Source organism: Pavona decussata, unplaced genomic scaffold, assembly GCF_977016875.1.
Source record: "Pavona decussata unplaced genomic scaffold, jaPavDecu1.1 SCAFFOLD_184, whole genome shotgun sequence".
In the NCBI taxonomy this organism is placed as follows: domain Eukaryota; kingdom Metazoa; phylum Cnidaria; class Anthozoa; order Scleractinia; family Agariciidae; genus Pavona; species Pavona decussata.
The window spans coordinates 1,982,501-2,002,235 of NW_028145593.1; the positions used below are offsets into that span (position 1 = coordinate 1,982,501).

The window sequence follows — 19,735 nt, forward strand, 5'->3', positions numbered from 1 at the left end:
ACAACTTCTCTCACTTCTAGTTAATTTCGACCATAAAAGCGGTCTAGAAATCTGAGTGCTTTCCATAAGTTACAGTATTGAATCTAGGAAGTTTAAAATCCGAATTTCTTAAATAATTATCGTATGTCCTGCTGTTAGCATCATACTCTTGAAATAAGTTCCTTTAACCATATCATTCAACCAGTTAGCTTGTTTTTCACGTTTGTTGACTGGATGACTGGCGGCAATGCGTGCTACTGTAGATGGGCTTGCACACGGAGACAAACTGATCATAAGAAGAATTACACTCAGCAAAACAGCTCATTTGTGGGCAGTAATTTGCATTGACACTGTGGTCCCTTGTGCAGTCAGAAGTTCAGATAAAAAACGTGATTGATAATAATCTTTTCCTGGAGGCCATGATGAGGATTAAATTCCACTCAGCACTTTCATTTGAAATACAGTGTAGATAGCCAAGTTTTATGTCAACATGATGAGTATAATAAGAGCTTAAAAAGCATGTAAGGCGATGTACTATTAAATGTTTTAAATAATTCAAATTTGTTTAAATATACAAAACTTCAAGTCTAAAACTGGTAGTCAAAGCATAATAAATACAAAGTCTGAATTTCAAACTGGCACACATAATGTTAAAACAGAGGCCGGTAAAAGCATCTAAAGATGTTTGGTTTCTGATGGGAACTTTAAAGGGGAAGTATCACGCGAATTTGATGTCATTTCAAAACCCAAAAACGTTTGTCTGTCAACAGAAACAAAAAAAAACTGTTGTCTAGTTTTGTTATAAATTATTATCCCAGTGCAATTAAACTGTTGATTGTTGCCTCTGGCCAGAGACAGAGTACATGTAGGTGGGAATTGATTGAAACTTGAAAAATGTCAGGCTAACTTTTTTCAAGTTTTCGCATTTTTGTTTCCGAAACGCCCTAGAACAGATCACGAGTTGTTCTTTTAAAGAATTGAGTTGATTTCAGAGTAATAATGCTGATTACTTGCTTTTACAACAGCCAAGAAAAATTGGCCTTATAAGTGAAGCAATTAGAAGTTGTGGATATTTTATGATGGCACCGTTGTAATTAGATAGACAAGCAATTTGTTCACGTATGATGCAGAGGTGTGTATATTTGGAAAATAAGTTTTGTTCCAATTGATAGAACGCAATTTCAAAAATTAACCACAAGTTTAAGTTCGAGAAAAGGTTGCTTATAACAAAAGTTGTATTGATACAACATTAAATGAAAAGAACTGGAGAACAAATTGTGTATATTTGGTGAAAAAGTTGTATGAATCGATCAACAAGTTGTACATAGTTGGAAAACAAGTTGTAGGTATGAAACAAATCGGTATCTATGAAGAACACACATTGTAAACAATTTAAAAGAAACCTCATGAGCAAGTTGCCTGGTAAAATGTTTACAGTGTCTCATCAAGTTTCTCCAAATGCAACTTTTTTGAAGGAAAACTTAGATCTATTTGCTAGGACAGAGATGACATTTTCTTTCAAACAATGTTGTCAAAATGATATCAAGAGCCAAAGCTTTCTTAATTCTCGATCAATGTGTCATAGTCAAAACACGTTCTATTGAGATCTCCTAGAAAGGACATGCAACGATACTCTCGATACTCGATAATGACTCGGAAGAACAAGAATACTTTTTTTATTACCTTACTGTAAGACTGACTTTTAGAGGAATACAGCTGCCGCTAAGGGACAGCATATTGGTTTTGTTTCGCTTGTTGATTAACGTACAATTTTTGTAAAAAAGAAAAAATAGTCATAATTTTCGCGAAATTTAAGTCCCGCGAAAATAAAGGAGAATAAGGTACATACATTTGCATTAAAGTGCTTATGAAGCGAAAATTGTCTTTAGGTAGTTATAAAATTTACGCTTTCAAACACGGGATTTCCAAGTTTGAGATTGCTGGGGTAAAAATTGCCGATTTTGTGAGCGCTCAAAGTTGGGCTATTTTGCCTTCAAAAATGGTATTCGAATCGCGCGGCCAAAATGCCAGGTGACAATAACCGCTGACGTCACGTTGGTGCCAAGAATTGCAATTCATCATGGCGGAAGAGAAGAAAGATAAGCGACGGCGAGGGCAATATTGCGTTGCTGGCGTCCGTAAATAAGTGAGTTGCCAGAATCGGTCGTTCACAGAATCGCTAGTCATGCTTTTCTCTTTCTACAATCCTTTTCGGCGGCAAGAACGGAATGAAAGTAAACAAACTTTTGGCACCAACGTGACGTCACAACTTGGAATTCAGCATAAAACTCGACCCAGTCCTCTGACCATTTTTGAAAGCAAAATAGCCCAACTTTGAGCGGTTGTAAAATCTACAAGTTTTACCACAGTACTCTAAAACATCGGAATCCTATATGTTAAAGTGCAAATTTTATAACTACACAAAAACAATTTTCGCTTCATAGGCACTTTAAGAAAGACAATGCTTTCCATTGCTCAACAAAGTAAGTGAATGGTACCGATTTCAGTTCCATAGCTACTGTACAGTATATATAAATTAGTGGGATTTTGCTGACGTTCCATAACTGTATGAGTACATGTACATTGGGATGGAACGTGATTCTCCATTTCCTTTTGCAGCGTCTGAAGAGGACGATGAGGATGATGCAGGTAAGTAATGCACAATCATAAATGTAATGCAGCAAGTTCAGGGCTGTTATTTGTCACTGCAGTGAATAGTGGTAATTATTGAGGAAGAGTTTGTGGTTAAGTGACATGATCATGGTAACCCATTTCTTGTAGATGTTACATACATTTATTTAGTGGCCCATTGTTCAAAGTTATGGCCACAGTGTAAACAGTGCACTAGTCTAGCTTACCTACCAGTTACATGTATATGCTCAATTTGCAATAACAGTCTTTCATTTTATCATTTTATCATATTTTTTTATGTTGTGTGCCTACAAACTAACTTGGCAGCCAAAGTATTAAATGTTTCTTTTCTTTTTTTTTTTTTAGATGCGGCGGTTGACAGTGGTATGTTATGTGGTGTTTGTAAATGTGGTGTGTTTAAATCTTTGTGTAGAATTCATGTATGAATGTTTGAATTGTTATGAATCTGGTTGTAAACTTGTTAGAACCTCAGTTGGTTAGCAGTCTGTATGTGGCTGACCTTTTTCGACAGAGGTAAGCTTATTTACAGGGCTTAAAATATTGAAATTGTGTGTTTGTGTGTTAATATTAAAAGTTCTACAATAGACCTTAGAACAAGCAGATTACCTACACATACTACATTATATGAAATGGAGCACTCCTCACATTTCTCCATAACATTGTTTCTGCATACTCTCGTTGCCCCAAAAGGGAAGTGAGAGTACACAGGGTTGAGATATTCCAAGGCTGATTAACTCCAGTTTTGCACTGTTTTTTGATTTGGTGTACATCAATATGGAGATATTTATGATACTATTCTTGTGACAGGAGTTCCTGGTTTTGTCGTTCCTGATTCAACCGTTGAGGGGAAAACGGAGGTTCTAGACAGCTGGTCTTTATTTGGAGGTCACTTCTCACAGGGATATGCCACCGCTGTTACTTTTTCGTACGTGTACCACTACTCATGGTTGGGATCCCAACGCTCCACACTGTTACCGACTATCCAGATATCACCTTTGGGATATCAAATTTTTCTTTACGATTGCAAACATGATGTAATGCTTGCAAACAATTTTGTTTGGTCCCGGGCGTCACTGACATATCTTTGGGCTTTTCTCAACTACCATTTGTTTTTTCCAACCACTTTCCCCCAAAATCTTGTACATTATGTTGGCAATTTTGGCTGTGGTCAGTCATCTTATTTTTATGCAAACCGCTCTAACCTTTTGTTTGGCTTGAGTTCAAACTCGTTATATTGGAGAAAGGCTCAGCCAGATGACGGTAAAATGATAAAGGAATAACACTGAGCCGAAATTTTGCGTGACCCCAGACCACTCTGGACTGGGGTCCTGACAAAGTAATAGCTCTAAGGTTCCCTATGGGTTGTTGTCTGAGTTTACGATGCAGCATTCAGCTGACTTGTAATTATTTGGTGTGTGATCTTATGGGAATTGGGGCAGGGATGTTGTGGCATTATAGTAGACCTATTACAGCTTCAGTTAACCATTTTGTCGCAGCCAGAGAAAATATCTCCCTTTTAGAATCATGACATATCAGCTTTGTGTGAGGTTAAATTAAGTGAATACGTTATTGTGCGTTTAGAGAGATTAGGAGTACTAAAATTGTCAGTTTTGTAATTTATTTTAATCAAATTTTCGTTGAACATGAGTGAATGTTACTGTAATATAAAATAAATCTATAGGAGGGTCGTCAACAAAATGTGTCACATTGACACTCTAATTAGCTTAAATTAGCTGAAATTTGTTAATTAGAAATAAATCTTCAGTTTCTAAGTATCGAGCATTCAGTGGCACTAGCCTGCGTAACTGGCGGGATTATAATGGCTGGGGGGGTACTTCGTTGGCGGCGGAGCCGCCACGTGAAGCGAGCGGCGAAGCCGCTAGGGGCGATCGAGTGCTGTTAAGTATGATGTAGTGCTGTAGGTTTTGGCAGCAGAGACGCAAGAAGATTGGGAACAAGTCAAATTGAAATCTCTCGTGGCTTCGTCCCTGGCTTCTCGTGGTGGCTATGCCTCCAAGAAAATAAGGACCTTTAGCAACGCAGAAGAAAGCCTCGTAATAAGATTGCTAGCTCAATGCGAGTTTATAGGACGGAATTGCAAGATTTGATTACGGCAATTATGAGCTCGCAAACGTGAAAATTGATTTCCTTACTTTTTTCGGAATCAAAACACTCCTGGCGAAAACAAAGTACATGTACGTCAGGTGTATAGTTTTACTAAGGTCTGTTTATAATCAAAAAATGAAAGAAATAGATATTTCAACTTGTGCTACGTTTTGCTTGATAGTTAGAAGATGGAAAAAGGTCAACATATCAATCAACTTTCAAATGTACCAGTGAGGCCTCCAGTGGAAAGGGAAAAAAATCGTACTTTCACGACTTAATTTATTATCTACGACCAATCTTTTCAAAATATAGGTCATAGATAATATATGAAGCCGGAAAGTTTCTGGGCTTCTGAACCTTTTCTCTTGCAATAATACAGCAACAATACCATTAAGGAAGGGAATAAACATTAACTAGATATTAATATTCTGTGCAGCGCTCTCTTCAAAACCTAGACTTTGGTTATTTCGGGATGTTCAGTGTTTTCCAGAAGATGAGTAAATTCAGCAAAATTAACCACAGGCAGCCCAAGCTCAATATCAGTGAACCATTGAATTATAAGGATTTGTATTTTGTTGGTATGCAAGAATTCCATTCGGGAGCTAAAGCAATGAGGACGCTGACGGTAACGAGAGCGTCTTTCCAAATATAAATTCAGGTTTTTGTAACTACTTTGCGATTATTCCGAGCAATGTGGCCGAACCATCGTTAAATGAGAGCGAAATGAAATGTGCTAAAGTGTATAACGCACGTACAGGGCTGTTGTGTTTTCTCATGAAACCTATCGCTTTTAGTCATTTGCCTGTAAGTAGGTTATGTGAGTCCTTTCTATATTTTTATTCAATTTCTTAATGTGAACACGGTAGTTACATTTGTAACGTAATGTGTCAGGATTACTGCTTTCTTAGGAACAAAAGCGGTACTTGTGTACTTTTATCTGGCACAAACTCCTCCTTATAAGGACTCCCTCAGTTGTAAAAGCGTTAGTCTCCTAAGAAAGAGATTTTGGTGATGGAATGTATTTTACTGATGCTTTCAACTAAATAAATTATCTGAACTCAGAAGTCATATCAGAAGTGAGTGTAGTCCTGAAAAGGACTGTTTGAGGTGACATTGACTGACGTTTCGACAACCTGAGCATAGGTCGTCATTACAGTTCACTTGACTATAATGATGATTTCCGCTCAGGTTGTCGAAACGTCAGTCAATAGGGAGCTTAAGCAACGACGGCGACGGCAACAAGAACGCCGCAAAACAAAAGATTTAATGAGCAAAAACAATCGCTCTGCACGTGCGTTTTACATTTTGTTACATTCCTTTGCCTTCCTTCGCAAAACTATAACGTGAAATGACCACATTCAAAGTTTTGTGGAGAACGTGAGCACACGAGGGTGAATTTTTCATTTTCCTTCCTTACTTGAACGCTGTTCCTATCAATTTAGTTCCCAGATACTTCGGTCACATTGTAGAAGGCGAATCAATTGGAATAATCGCGCAGTTATAGAAGTAACGCGAAGCTATGTTTTGTAGTGACGTTGTCGTTGCCGTTGCCGTCGTCGTTGCTTAAGTTCCCTAATCAGCCTAATGTCACCTCAAACAGTCCTTCTCAGGACTACACTCACCCAGATGATCCTTCTTTATTAAGTTCTGATGCTTCTGAGTTTTATGTCCGTAAAGATATCTACACGATTCTTCTAGAAACCCTTACGAAGATGTAAAATTCCGGGGCTTATGTGCGGTAGTTTATGTTTATGTTCTTTTCTCATAATAAATTGTTGTTGTTGTTGTTGTTGTTGTCGTTATGTGCTTATGACAATTTTTTATTATATTTTCTCAGTTATGAGACTGAGATGCAGTTATATCCCTTTTGGTAGCTGACATAGATGGATTAATTCCTTTATGTAGAAATGCTGAAATTAATTTTGGGAACGACTTTTGTACAAGTTAGGAAATATAAATTTGTCTGCTGTTGTGTATTGCAGGCTATTAACGTCCTGGAATTTTTCTGTGTTTATTCACAAGAAATAGCAATTGCATACTTTTAAAAATCTTCCATCAGCTTCTACCTTTATTTATTTATTTATTCATTCATTCATTCATTCATTCACTCATTCATATATTTCTTTCTTTCTTTATTTATTTATTTAGTTATTTATTTCAAAAGACATGCATTATTCACAACACTAACATTTCTAACTAATTAAACAATTACAGTGCTAACATTACTTATTTACAACAAAGACAGACTGGAGGCGTTCACGCGGGATATTTTGTTACGTGGTCGATGAAAGCACCAACAGTCACAAGCGGTTCTTAGAAGTTATTCAATCGATTTACCGCTTCAAAAGGTTTCATTTTCGTTTTGAAAACGGCATAGTTGAGTCTAGCATAAACTTGCATAGTTTATATATTCATTTATTTATTTACAGAGGTTACCAATAACACGCGACCCATCGCCTTCAAAAGACTCCAATAAAGTTGCGTTTTGGTGGACGTCAATCAAAGAAAAGCCGTTGGAATTTGTTTTAAATTCTGAGAACGTTTCAAGGCAACAGAACGAAGAAATTGACAGTTTTATCCGCTGACGGATGGAAAACTTTACGAAAGTTGATTTCCAAGACAGGTTATCTAAAAAATGCGTATTGTCTAGACGAAGCCCTATTTTTTTATGAAACATTTGAAATCGCTACACCTGACATTTAAATCAGCGATGCGTGCAAGTGAGCAAATTATCACGTGCAGTGGAAATCGAAATATTTTATTCAAAAATACCTTTTATTTGCGCTTGATCTGGCTGGAGAATCAATTTAAATAAAGTTTACCTTCTCTTAGCGAGGTAAAATTCTTAGTTTCTTACAGGGTTGCCTTGCAATCTTGTCAGAATTCAAAATAATTCCAACGGCTTTTCTTTGATTGACGTCCACCAAAACGCAACTTTATCCGACTCTTTTGAATGCGGTAGGTCGCGTGTTATTGGTAACCGCTGTAATCAAGTTTCAGATTTACAATCAAATCAAATCAATCGTTCAATCTGAGGTAGGCTTAATACAGAGTAACAAACGCCTTAAAAATAAGCTACCTATTATTACGTCATAAATCTATAGAATAATTAAGTAATGAAATTATCTTAAAAGTTACACGAATGAATCAATTAGGTAAAATACAAAGTAAAGTTTAAAAAAAATGAACTTTAAACTTATCATAATAAAAATTCATCAAATTCTTACGGAAGATTGACAAGGCATTTGATTCTCTTAAACTAATAGGTAAATCGTTCCACAGACGACAGATCCGAACAAAAAGCGAATTCTTAAAGACGTCAGTCCTGCTGAAAGGGACATCAAGCGTTAAATGATCAACATTTCTAAGCGGCTTAGTACAAGAACGAAAAGGTACATAATCGAGAATGTTTTATTTATATATATTCTTAAGACACAAAAAAGAAAACTAAATCGTTAATTTCCCTACGATACTTCAAGGGTAATAAATTTAACTTACTAAGGCGACCATACCACGCTAGCGTATTCAAGGCGTGAATGAACCCAAGCAATATAAAGTAATTTCTTCGTATTAATATTGTTGATGTCCCTGCAAGTTCGGTAAAGGACGTTAAGCATTTTTTGGGCTTTCGAGGAAATAACATCAACGTGATTATTCCAGCTTAAATTGTGGCTAACAAAAATCTCCAGGTCTTTCTGAACATCAACACGGTCTAGCTTAATCCCACCAAGGTAATAGTCCCTATCATCGATTGATCTTATACGAGCCACCCTTAAACCTTTCACTTCTTGGCATTAAACTGCATACCCCAAATACAAGACCACTGGAATAACTTATTCAAGTCGTCCTGCAATTTGTCGCCGTCCTCGCGTCCAAGAATTAAGCGGAAACACTTTGAATCATCGCCAAAGAGGGGTAACTATGTTTCCTTTGAAACTGCATTGGGTATATCATTGATAAAAAGCAAGAACAGTAATGGCCCCAAAATTGACTCTTGCGGGACTCCAGATGTTACAGGGAGGAAATCAGACGACTCGTTATCTATCACGACTCTGTGTCTTCTACCCACTAAATATGATCTTAACCAAGCTAGCTAGGATCCGCGAATACCAAGGCATTCAAGGTTAAATAGGAGCTTTTCGTGAGATACACGATCAAAAGCCTTAGAAAAAACTAGATAAATAACATCAACTTGTTGTCTCCTCTCAAGAGCAATAGCGAATTGATGAACAACTTGAGATAGTTGAGACAGTGGGTTTTTCTGGCAGGAAACCATGATGCCAGTGGGTAAGATGCGGGCAAATAATATCAAAGATCTCATTATAAACTTGTCTTTCCATAATTTTGGATAGAACATCAAGAACCGAAATACCACGTAGTTAGAAACCAACGTCTTAGACTCAGATTTATGAATTGGGACAAGATTTGCATCTTTCCATTTTTCGGGAAATGTCCCAAGCTCTAAGGACAAGTTAAATAATCTGCATAGTGATGGGGAAGACCAAGGGAAGCTTTGCTAACATCAAGCGATTGGAGCTGTTTAAGAATATTGCTTGGGCTAAGGCGAACTTCCTATAATTCACGCTTAACGCTGAAGTTGAGTCTTGGTGGATATACAGCAGGGCTACCAGAGTCAGGTGGGGCAACAACGGAAGTAGTGAGGGGCGCACCACGGTTTCCCCCTTTTCGAGGTGGTTTCTCATTAATCTGAGGTGGCATACATTATTGTCGATGACGTCACCGCCTGTTGTCTTGTTCACTCATTATAGGATGACGTCATATTTTATTTTATGCTTACCAACAGGTTATGAACTGGTTTGACAGGTTGATCAATGATGCCATGCTCTATTTTTAACTTATGGCAGTCATGGGCGGTATCACCGGTTTGACAGGTTTTTGAAGTTATTTTTGGATACATGACGTATATTACATGCATACTTTATTGTATAGCTCCCCTTGGGGGGCTCTTCCGCCATACGTGAAAATAAATATAATAATAATGAAAACTATTAACATTTGAATGATAATATAGAGAGAAAGAAAAAAAAATTACGATAAGCTCCAGGATCTACAATTTCTAAGCTAAAAAATCTGCATTCGGAAGTCTGTTTAGAAAAAACAAAAAAACAAATACGCGCGACACCCACGCGTGTGTCTAAGAAAAATAAAGGCACATAACTACAAATGGCCCGTTTGTCTCCTTTGTCCCTTTTGGTGTGGTTTTGGCCTTTCAGGCCTGTGTGTGGCCTTTTAATGACACTCTATATAACCTGACGTTTACCGAATCTATCCGAATCGCCGAGTTTGCTTTCGTATGTTTATAAAAGTCATCTGTTCCTATACCTCAGAACGGGTTATGTCTGATTTAATTGTTGCTTTTTTAAGGGAATATATTGGTTCCATTACGGCAACTTAATGTGGACAGCGGTATCGTTATCTGTAAACGTTTTTACCACGATGTCTAATTGGCAGCAAGAAAATTAAGGATAATTGAAACAGCGAACACCACCGGTGGTGGTGGCGGTAGTGGTGGAGGTGGTAGTGGTGGTGGTGGAGTTTTTCCCCGAGGAGGAGGAGGAGGAGGAGGAGGCGGAGTAAGAGGAGGAGGAGGAGGAGGGGGAGGAGGAGGAGGAGGAGGAGGAGGAGGAGGAAGAGGAGGCAAGGTCAGGAAAAACAGAAATACACCTTTTGCGTTCATTTATAGAAAATATTCGTTCGTGTCAATAGGTGTTTTGTTGAGGTGAACATATAACCAAAAATAAACTTCAGTTACGCGAAAGAAACCTCCAAGAACGACATTTGCATATGTATTAACATTCTAAAGCATCAACAGGGCTCCTTTTGGCATTCTTTTCCAGAAATTGCATTAACGCCAATAGGCTACCAATTGCATCATTGGACAATCATTTTTCTAGAAAATTAACTCATTAACGGATAAGTACTAACAATCTATTGCATCTTTACACAACCATTTCAATGAGGGTAACATTTTTTTAGTGCAAAAAGACAAGCACAAGTGTCATCATAACATTCAACTATTTGAAAAGAAAATTGAAATTCGCTGTTTCAATTATCCTTAATTTTCTTGCCGCCAATTAGACATCGTGGTAAAAACGTTTACAGATAACGATACCGCTGTCCACATTAAGTTGCCGTAATGGAACCAATATATTCCCTTAAAAAAGCAACAATTAAATCAGACATAACCCGTTCTGAGGTATAGGAACAGATGACGTTTATAAACATACGAAAGCAAACTCGGCGATTCGGATAGAGAGTTGAGAGTTACCTTAATTCCTTCAAAATCTCTGGTAGTTAAACAATTTTATATTTTTTTTATACTCTATTTGAAGGCAATAAAGTTCTTTTCAGGTCTCTCAAGAAATGTGTGTTGTTTAATAGCAAGCATTTAGTAGTCGCGTGTTTTGATTGTGTTTTAATTGATTATTTGTATAAACTTAAGCTGTCTATTGTTTATGATAAGTTAATTGGCTTTTTCCGTAGAGTTTTTATGCAAATGTAGGTTTTGATTTAAGTCACTACTTCTGCATAATAAGTGGCTAACGGACCGTGAAGAGAGGTTGCACAAGAACTTAAGTCTCTGATCTGAAGGCCAAAAGCGCATTGACCCTTGTTAACGTAAGTAAAGGTGGACAGCCATCAACATGAAACATAACCGACTTTAATGTGATATACATATTGCAAAATCTGTGTGTGTGTTTTAACACGCACAATTTAGGAGCAAGGAATTTATGAAGCGGAACATTCTTAATCCGAGCGCTGTAATAAACAAAGACAACAAAAGACTGTATTAACTCTTTAATCCTCAACAAAGCTCAACCTGAAACGAATCTTTTTTTAGTGCTTAGTTAATTTAGGCGAGAAACACAAACGACAAATATTTTTCATTATCTCCGAGTTTTCGGTAAATGTCAGGTTATATAGAGTGTCAGAAAAGGCCACACACAGGCCTGAAAGGCCAAAACCACACCAAAAGGGACAAAGGAGACAAACGGGCCATTTGTAGTTATGTGCCTTTATTTTTCTTAGACACACGCGTGGGTGTCGCGCGTATTTGTTTTTTTGTTTTTTCTAAACAGACTTCCGAATGCAGATTTTTTAGCTTAGAAATTGTAGATCCTGGAGCTTATCGTAATTTTTTTTTCTTTCTCTCTATATTATCATTCAAATGTTAATAGTTTTCATTATTATTATATTTATTTTCACGTATGGCGGAAGAGCCCCCCAAGGGGAGCTATACAATAAAGTATGTATGTAATATACGTCATGTATCCAAAAATAACTTCAAAAACCTGTCAAACCGGTGATACCGCCCATGACTGCCATAAGTTAAAAATAGAGCATGGCATCATTGATCAACCTGTCAAACCAGTTCATAACCTGTTGGTAAGCATAAAATAAAATATGACGTCATCCTATAATGAGTGAACAAGACAATAGGCGGTGACGTCATCGACGATAATGTATGCCACCTCAGATTAATGAGAAACCACCTCGAAAAGGGGGAAACCGTGGTGCGCCCCTCACTACTAACGGAGTGAAACATTACGTTGAATAAATTAGCTTGATCAATTGGTTTGGTAGCCTGTACCGATTCATGGTTAATTACCCCGGGAATTCTGGTAGTTTTGATAATCGTTTTGTAATATGACCAGAATTTGCGAGGATTATCCCTTAAGGAATAACTAAGCTTAGAGAAGTGACTACGCTTTTTAAATTTAACCATTTTCTTAACCTGTCGTCTAAGCTCACCAAATCTTTCCCAGAAATTTATAGAATCTTTTAACTTAGCTTTACGCCGCCGCGTTCTGTTCTTCTTTCTAATTGACAATAGCACCTCTTTGTCAATCCATGGTGGTCTATTGGCATCCTTGATTACCACTTTTGGTACAAATTCATCCACGCATGATCAAACATGTCATACCAGCAGGCAGTACTGGCGTCAGTGTCATTGTCCCCAAACACAGTGTCCTAAGAGAGGTTCCTCAGAGCGGACTTCAAGCCAGATAAATCAGCCTTCTTGAGATTGTAAACTGTAAGACCTGATTTCTTCAAGCGCTTAAGTTTAGTTAACATCGAGAAACTGACCGCGAGATGGAGCTGAAATCCTCAATGGCGTAAACATCAAATATTTCTTCAGGATAATTGTAAAAAACCAGATCCAAAATAGTCTTGCTGGAGTGTGAAATTCTCGTAGGTTCCTTCACAACTTGAGTAAGAAAATTGGAGTTGATTAGGTTACAAAACTTGACACCATCAGTAGAGTTTGTTCAAGTCGATAACATATTCCCAGTCAATGGTAGGCATTTTGAAATCGCCAGCAATGCAGATTCTACCAGTAGTTTCACGCAAACTTGCAAGTAGACACTCACAGTAATCCATAAATAAAGAGCAGTTCGGCGGTCTATAACACTACACAGGCAAAAAGTTATTTTGAAGCCATTCGAGGAAACTAAGTCACACACAAGAATTTCACAGTTCTGTGGTTCAAGGTCAGGTCTTCTGTAGGCAAAGAGATCCGTTTTCACAGCAAGTAGAACACCACCACCTCTTTTATTGCCACCTCTGTCCTTTCGGAATATTGTATACATTGAAGAAGATAATATTTCACCATCAAAATAACCATCATGGAGCCACGTCTCAGTAACAGCGACGACGTTTAAGCTGTTGCCATAAACTAACCCTTGAAATTCCACCGTTTGGTTGCAAAGAGAGCGACTGTTCAACAGTACACAGTTCAACTTTAGTTTGTTCGTAATGCACTTGAGCTTAAAGTAGTGGGACCAGGATTTGACTGGACATCTCCGCTTAGAACTAGCCGTAGATGATGGAAATTAAACAGCTAACCGAGTTAGGATAATAACTAACTCTGGAGGAGAGAAACTTTTGCTTACGAGGCGTGCTGATAACAAGATGGCGCCGTAAACCTTTCGATGAAGACAAGGGAAGGAAAAAAGTCTGCGAATATTCTGCAACACACATACCTTCATGACCAGAACTGAAAGAACTGTGGAAACTTAAGAATACATGACTTTTGACGTTCCAAGACACGATATAAAACCCAAATAGAAAGAAGAAGACGGAGCACACAAAAACGTGGCAGCCAGGCATGGTTGCGCAGTAGCATAGACAACATAGTTGATCGAGTCAATATGGCCGCCACAGTATATAGTGGATAAGAACATCCCTTCTAGGAGAGAGCAGAATTCAATCCAGGTTTCATAATAAATAAAAAGATGATTTGACAGGTAGGGATGAGAGGGTCCCCTCCCTCATTATATAAGCTCTTGACTGGGCCGTTTTTGTTGAAGACAATGCCCCTCCGAGGGCACAAACACGGCGGCCGGAAATCAAAGAAAACACCTGGAATCCACTTATGTTGTAAAGGCAAATTAAATAGGCCTTATCACGGTTTTCGACGCCATTTTGACGAGTAGGCAAACAGGCTTGAAAAAAACAGTGGTTATATGGAAATCCGATGTCAAATAATTTTCAAAAACATGGCTTCTGACTGAAAAATTCATGAAATGGAACCTTTTCGCAATAGCAAAAGGACTTTAAGAAAAAAATTGGAGGGATGTAGCTGTGCAAGAAAGCGTCCAGTCGTGCTTTGAACTTTCCAATACATTTCCCTGTATTTTTTCCCCGCGAGTTATTTTTAGTAGCAGTTCACGGCTGGTTCGCTTTAGAGACAAATATATGGAAAGTTCAAAACAGGACTGGACGCTTTCTGGCACAGCTACATCCCTCCAATTTTTTTTCTTAAAATCCTTTTCCCAGAGCCAAAAGTTTCCAATCCATGAATTTTTCAGAAGTGATGTTCTATGAAAATTATTTGACATCGGATTTCCATACAAACACTGTTATTTCAAGCCTGTTTGCCTACTCGTCAAAATGGCGTCGAAAAACGTGACAAGGCCTATTGTAAATTATTAACCGAATAAACATTTATCCAAATGTTTGAGCTGCTTAGACCGCTACAAATCGCCGAAGAAGTTACGTTTTTTTTCTTTTTTGTTTGTTTGTTCGTTTGTTTGTTTTTCTTTTTTTCCCAGCGACGCAATTCTGCATGATGTTCACATGCGCATTACAATCAAATTTCCAGGCTCCCTCAAAACATATATAATAGGTTATCGACAACTAAACTTTTCGTGTGTGGAAACGCATTACCGAACACTAATAGCTGTCGATTTAATTAAGTTATCGATTGAAAATAGTCGTCAATAAAAATTTGCCTCGTTTGTGGAGGCCCTTAATGTCACACCGTTAGAAAGTCGAAAATTCATAATGCTCTATTTTTAAAGTGAAGGACCTTATCAGGCTGAAATCTCTTGAGAAGAGATTTTTCATTTCATCTTACGACTGATGACCATTAGACTTCACAAGGTAACACGGTTTTTGTTTTAAGAGTTCGATGACGTGTCATGATGACCCAAGAATACGGGAACCTTGTCATTTTTGCTTTCCTTTTTGTTTCGTTTTTTGTTTTTGTTTTTTTCTTACGATTGTCCGCCCAAGGGAAAGGGTATTACATATTACAGTTTCCAGTGCTTCATCATGCATTTTCCAGTTTAAGTTAAAGGTTTCCTGCCGTGGTCTTAAATTTTGATACTTGGTGTTGAGCAAGAACGTGCCGTTGCCATGGCAACGCAGCGAGATATTAACCGTCCACAAGTAATAGCTTTCCTTAATTTTAGAAAACACGTTCGTTAGATTTTTTTCCATTTTTCAGTTTGTCTCCAGAAAAATTCCCAAAATACTAGGTAATGTAAGGGTAAGGTTAACTTTATTTTGCCAGGGTGGCCCATTCAGCAACGAGGCTGATATTCAGAGGAGCCCTGGACTAAAAATATAATAATTAAAAATACAAAACATCGTAATACTGACATAGTGACACTGCTTTCATTAAGTTTTAACAGAGGAATCTCCTGTAAATAGTGGTTTTGCACTTTGATGTTTTGTGAAGATACCCTCTGTCTGATTTGGGTTTATGATTGTAGGTGAGTTACGCTTTTAGAAAACTACTGATTTGTCAAATTTCATGAAATTCTAATGAGCGGTTCCCAAGAAAACAGAACATTTCCACTAAACCAGTCGCAATTTTTTGGTCAAAACGCATGCGTGGCTTTTAATTGGGGTTTCACAGCAAAGATTAAAAGCGTGCAAAAAGCCTTAGCTCTTTGTGAACTCACTTTCTTTGTTCGGTGATAAAAGAAAAAGGGTTCACAAACGAGAAACTGAATTATTTTAAGAACAAAACTCAGCGTTGTGATCCATTTGATATAAAATTGATGGATCGCTTTATCGACGCCATATTTGCTCACCACCACCCTAGCGCGCGCTTACTACCCGTCGAGCTCGCGCGCTCTTACCACCTGTCAAGCTCGTGCAAACTGTGTGGGGCCACCTTAATCAGATGTAAGATAATTATTACATATCTGATTATCTTAAAGATTCATGGTTGCGGTATAGCATCTTAAAATTAGCCGAAAAACGCAGAAAGATTATAGGGATCTCCTTCCACTGACGACCGGCGACAAAAGCCAAATTTATCTCGTATAAGCATCACGTTGACACCCTAAAACATGCAAGTGCTACTTACGATGAGAATTCAAAAGACAGCCAGCCGAACAGACTTGGAAAATGACGACGCAAGAAAATTACAACCATGCCGTTTTTTTTTTTTTTTTTTTTTTTGCGCCAGTTGGATGATGGGATGCCGTAAGATCTCTTTAACTTGAATACCGTTTAAATTAACGAACATCTTTATCGTTTTGTACATATAAACATTTGAGATAGATATTATTTTAGCGGCCTTTCATAGCTTATTTCAGGCAACAATCCTTCATATTTCCTTCGTAACGAGCGTGCCTTCTTAAGTTTTCTCACCGTCCTACGAGGAGTGTTAATTTTGCCACGGTCTGCCATCGTGCGACCATCGGAATGGTTCGTGGGCTCGGGAGAACTCGGCAAAGAGGGTACAGAAGCTGGAACTCCCTGTTTTGAGCCACAATTGTTCACTACAGTTACTAACCCTGAAGTTTTCAGCAATGGCAACGAAATTGATGCATTCATAAGAGGCGAGCAAGCAGCAGCATTTTTTCGTCTTGGAGAAAAACGTGTGCCTTGTATAGGTGGCAATGTTTCGTTGACTGGACTCAAAGCTTTCCAGTTCGCCTTCGCTCTCTGTGACAGTTTACCTGGAACGGAGGTGGTGCATGAGCTGATTGTCGGCAATTTAACTTTTTCAGCATGCAGATGAGTGCTTTCATCTTCTTGAATCACCTCTTCCTCTTCTTCTGAAACAGAATGCAGTGATTCGGGCGAGGAAATGAACGAATTGGTTGCCACACATTTACAAACAAGCTGTGTCTGAAGAGTACAAGGTTTGCTTCCTCTGTTATCGTCTTTTCGCTTCTTTTCTTCGTTTAATCTCCTCTTGCCACTGTGGCTTATATCTCTGAAATCCTCCAGGCTCCTGCTCTTGCTCTCAAAAATATTGCCTCCCTTTCCAAAATAATTACAATCATTATCGTTCATTGATAGCAAAGATTCATTTTCGAGGCTCCAGAGAGTTGAAAAATGGTCCATTTTTGTCCACGAAATTAAAACTTCTCTGATGGGGAAAGGTAGAGTGTTTTACTCAGTTCCGTTCTGCAGAAAATATGTCAGTTTTGGGTTTTTATAGCCACTAGTGTGGTATGTTAGGATCGAAAATGCCGCATTCTGATTGGTCCTTGCTATAGCCAGTCAGTCGGTATTAAATATTTATAATGCTCGTAGGACTTCCTCTATAATTATAAAATTGTTATTTATTATTGATGATGCCAGTAATATCGTTGGGATAATTTGATTGGCTATCTTAGCCATACGCATCAACTCTTAGAAGTTGTTTTCATGAAGCCATTAAATAGAACGTCGAAATCCAGACTTGAACAGATGTCATTTTCCAAATATAGATAGCTTTTTGTAGAATGTCACTTATTTTTAACACATTATGAAATCGTCCAAACATGTTCTACATGCAACCAATATTCGTAATTTCTATTCAACAGATTTTATACCGATTAACGTCATTTCGTGTCCGGGAGTCAAGTATCTGAAACTAAAAAACACCTGGTCCAGGTGTTTCGGTCCTAAACTAAGAATTTCGTTCTCCTTCCTTCCGTCCTTTTTCCCTTTCTTTCTCTGCATGCAGTGCTATGCCAGTAATACTATGAAAGAGCTAATATTACTGAAATAGTTTTGCCCGTAATATTTTTAGACTGAGAAGATTGGTCTCATTCTTTCAATCTCTCTTTTCAGTTCGGTTTCAAAAACAACGTGAACTTTGTTTTTCCAATATCTTCCAGCCATGTCAACACATCTTTTGTTTCATACCAACAGGTGATAGGAAATAGCCTTCCATGCAAACTTGTTTGTGAACCTCCTAAATCAAATTATATGCCACGGTCAATAATAATTACAATACGTTAATAATTAATGTATTGTTAAAAGCTTTCGGCAGTAGGTAGGGTTTTAGTTTACAAGAGAAAATAATGAATAGTTGTTCTTGTAAGAAAGTGCAAAATCTGACGTGGTTTAGCAAACTGTTTCAACAGTGGAAGTCTCTAGAAAATTTGTTGTGCAATTATAGTCTCTTCTCACTGAGCCAAAAGTTCTTTCTTCGATTTCTATCCCTAACCTCCATCCTACAATAGTATAATTTATAATTTATTCAACGACAAGACATTTTACATTATTAATAACCGTAATGGGACTTAATAACAGGCAACGTTTAAAAGGTTGGTTGCCTGGCAACAAATCCAATTCCTTGTACTATCCGCTCTAAGATGGCGATTCGTACGTTCTTGGGTTGTTTTTAAATAATTCATTGCGATGTAGTTATGTTAAGAGATTATCAACTCCTGGTTTCAATGCGAGTATATTTTAAGGCATTCGAGCAATATGGAAATTAACGGACATTATCAGTGCCAAATATAATTACCACTCTAGTTTTGTTTGTGAATATTTCTTTGTATAGAAAAAATAAATTTCCACGAAAACGTTGCGACAATGATATCTGAATATAACTGGCCTTGATTTTCAACTTCAGTAAGAGTGAAATTAAACAAAGCTATTCTTAAGGGGGCACTGTAACGCAGATTTTGCTGTTTGTTTGCCAATACTGCTCAATAATTGACAAAGAATTCTTTCTTCAATGTCAAATCGCTCTTAGAGCGCTGGGAGAAAAATATTAAATGCTTTTCCTAGGAAGAATAAATTATAATCTGTTTTAGCGATTTCTCTAAAATACACACGAGGAACTTCAAACGATTGGCCAATTAGGGTTTTCCGATTTAGCGAAAAATTTACTTAAATGGAACACATTTTTCCGTCTATTAAAAAAGTGTAACTCAGATTAAAAGAAATAGAGTTTGCATTCCACCATGAGACATAATATTTATTGCAAGGCGTGCTGTAGTGGAAACTCAATTTAATCGTAGACAATGAATAACAAATTGCATTGTGTAAATTTGAACAAACACCACTTTGCATCCAATAAGCTAGCTATATTTCAATTTCCACTTAATCGGAAAACCCTCTCTGTTGGAGTTGCAATCCATTTCCATTCTAGCCATCTGCAGACAAAATGATTGATAATACCTTAGCTTTAGTATGAGGGTTATTATGAACAAATTGAATCATTAATTTAACGTTTCCATCGATGCAATGTGTTTTTTCCCTATTTAAGTGACACTAAAAATAGATGACACTCCTTCAATATTTTATTAACACCACTCTAAAAATTACTTTCGAAAGTGTTAAAATTTAAAAAAAAAATCACTTAAATGAATATTATTTAACAATAAAAAATATTTCTTTAAGTCATTTTTAGATAATAAAATTGCTAAAATTCGACGACGTTTAGACGTTAGCTAAACGTCATTATCAAGTCAAAATGTTTTTAATTTGCAGTCTATTAATATTATAAAAC

At 37.4% G+C, this 19,735-nt stretch overlaps 1 protein-coding gene across 1 annotated transcript in view; it reads left to right on the top strand.

The window, feature by feature from the left end:
* LOC146462898 (uncharacterized) overlaps window positions 1-6,732 on the top strand; it is a 16,499-nt gene extending 9,767 nt beyond the window's left edge. The window contains exons 5-7 of the mRNA XM_085085034.1: window positions 2,599-2,628; window positions 2,977-2,994; window positions 3,439-6,732. Coding sequence (XP_084941160.1) covers window positions 2,599-2,628; window positions 2,977-2,994; window positions 3,439-3,911 — 521 coding nt within the window. The 3' untranslated portion in view covers window positions 3,912-6,732. The remainder of the gene's footprint in view (window positions 1-2,598; window positions 2,629-2,976; window positions 2,995-3,438) is intronic.
* Window positions 6,733-19,735: the final 13,003 nt, after the last annotated feature.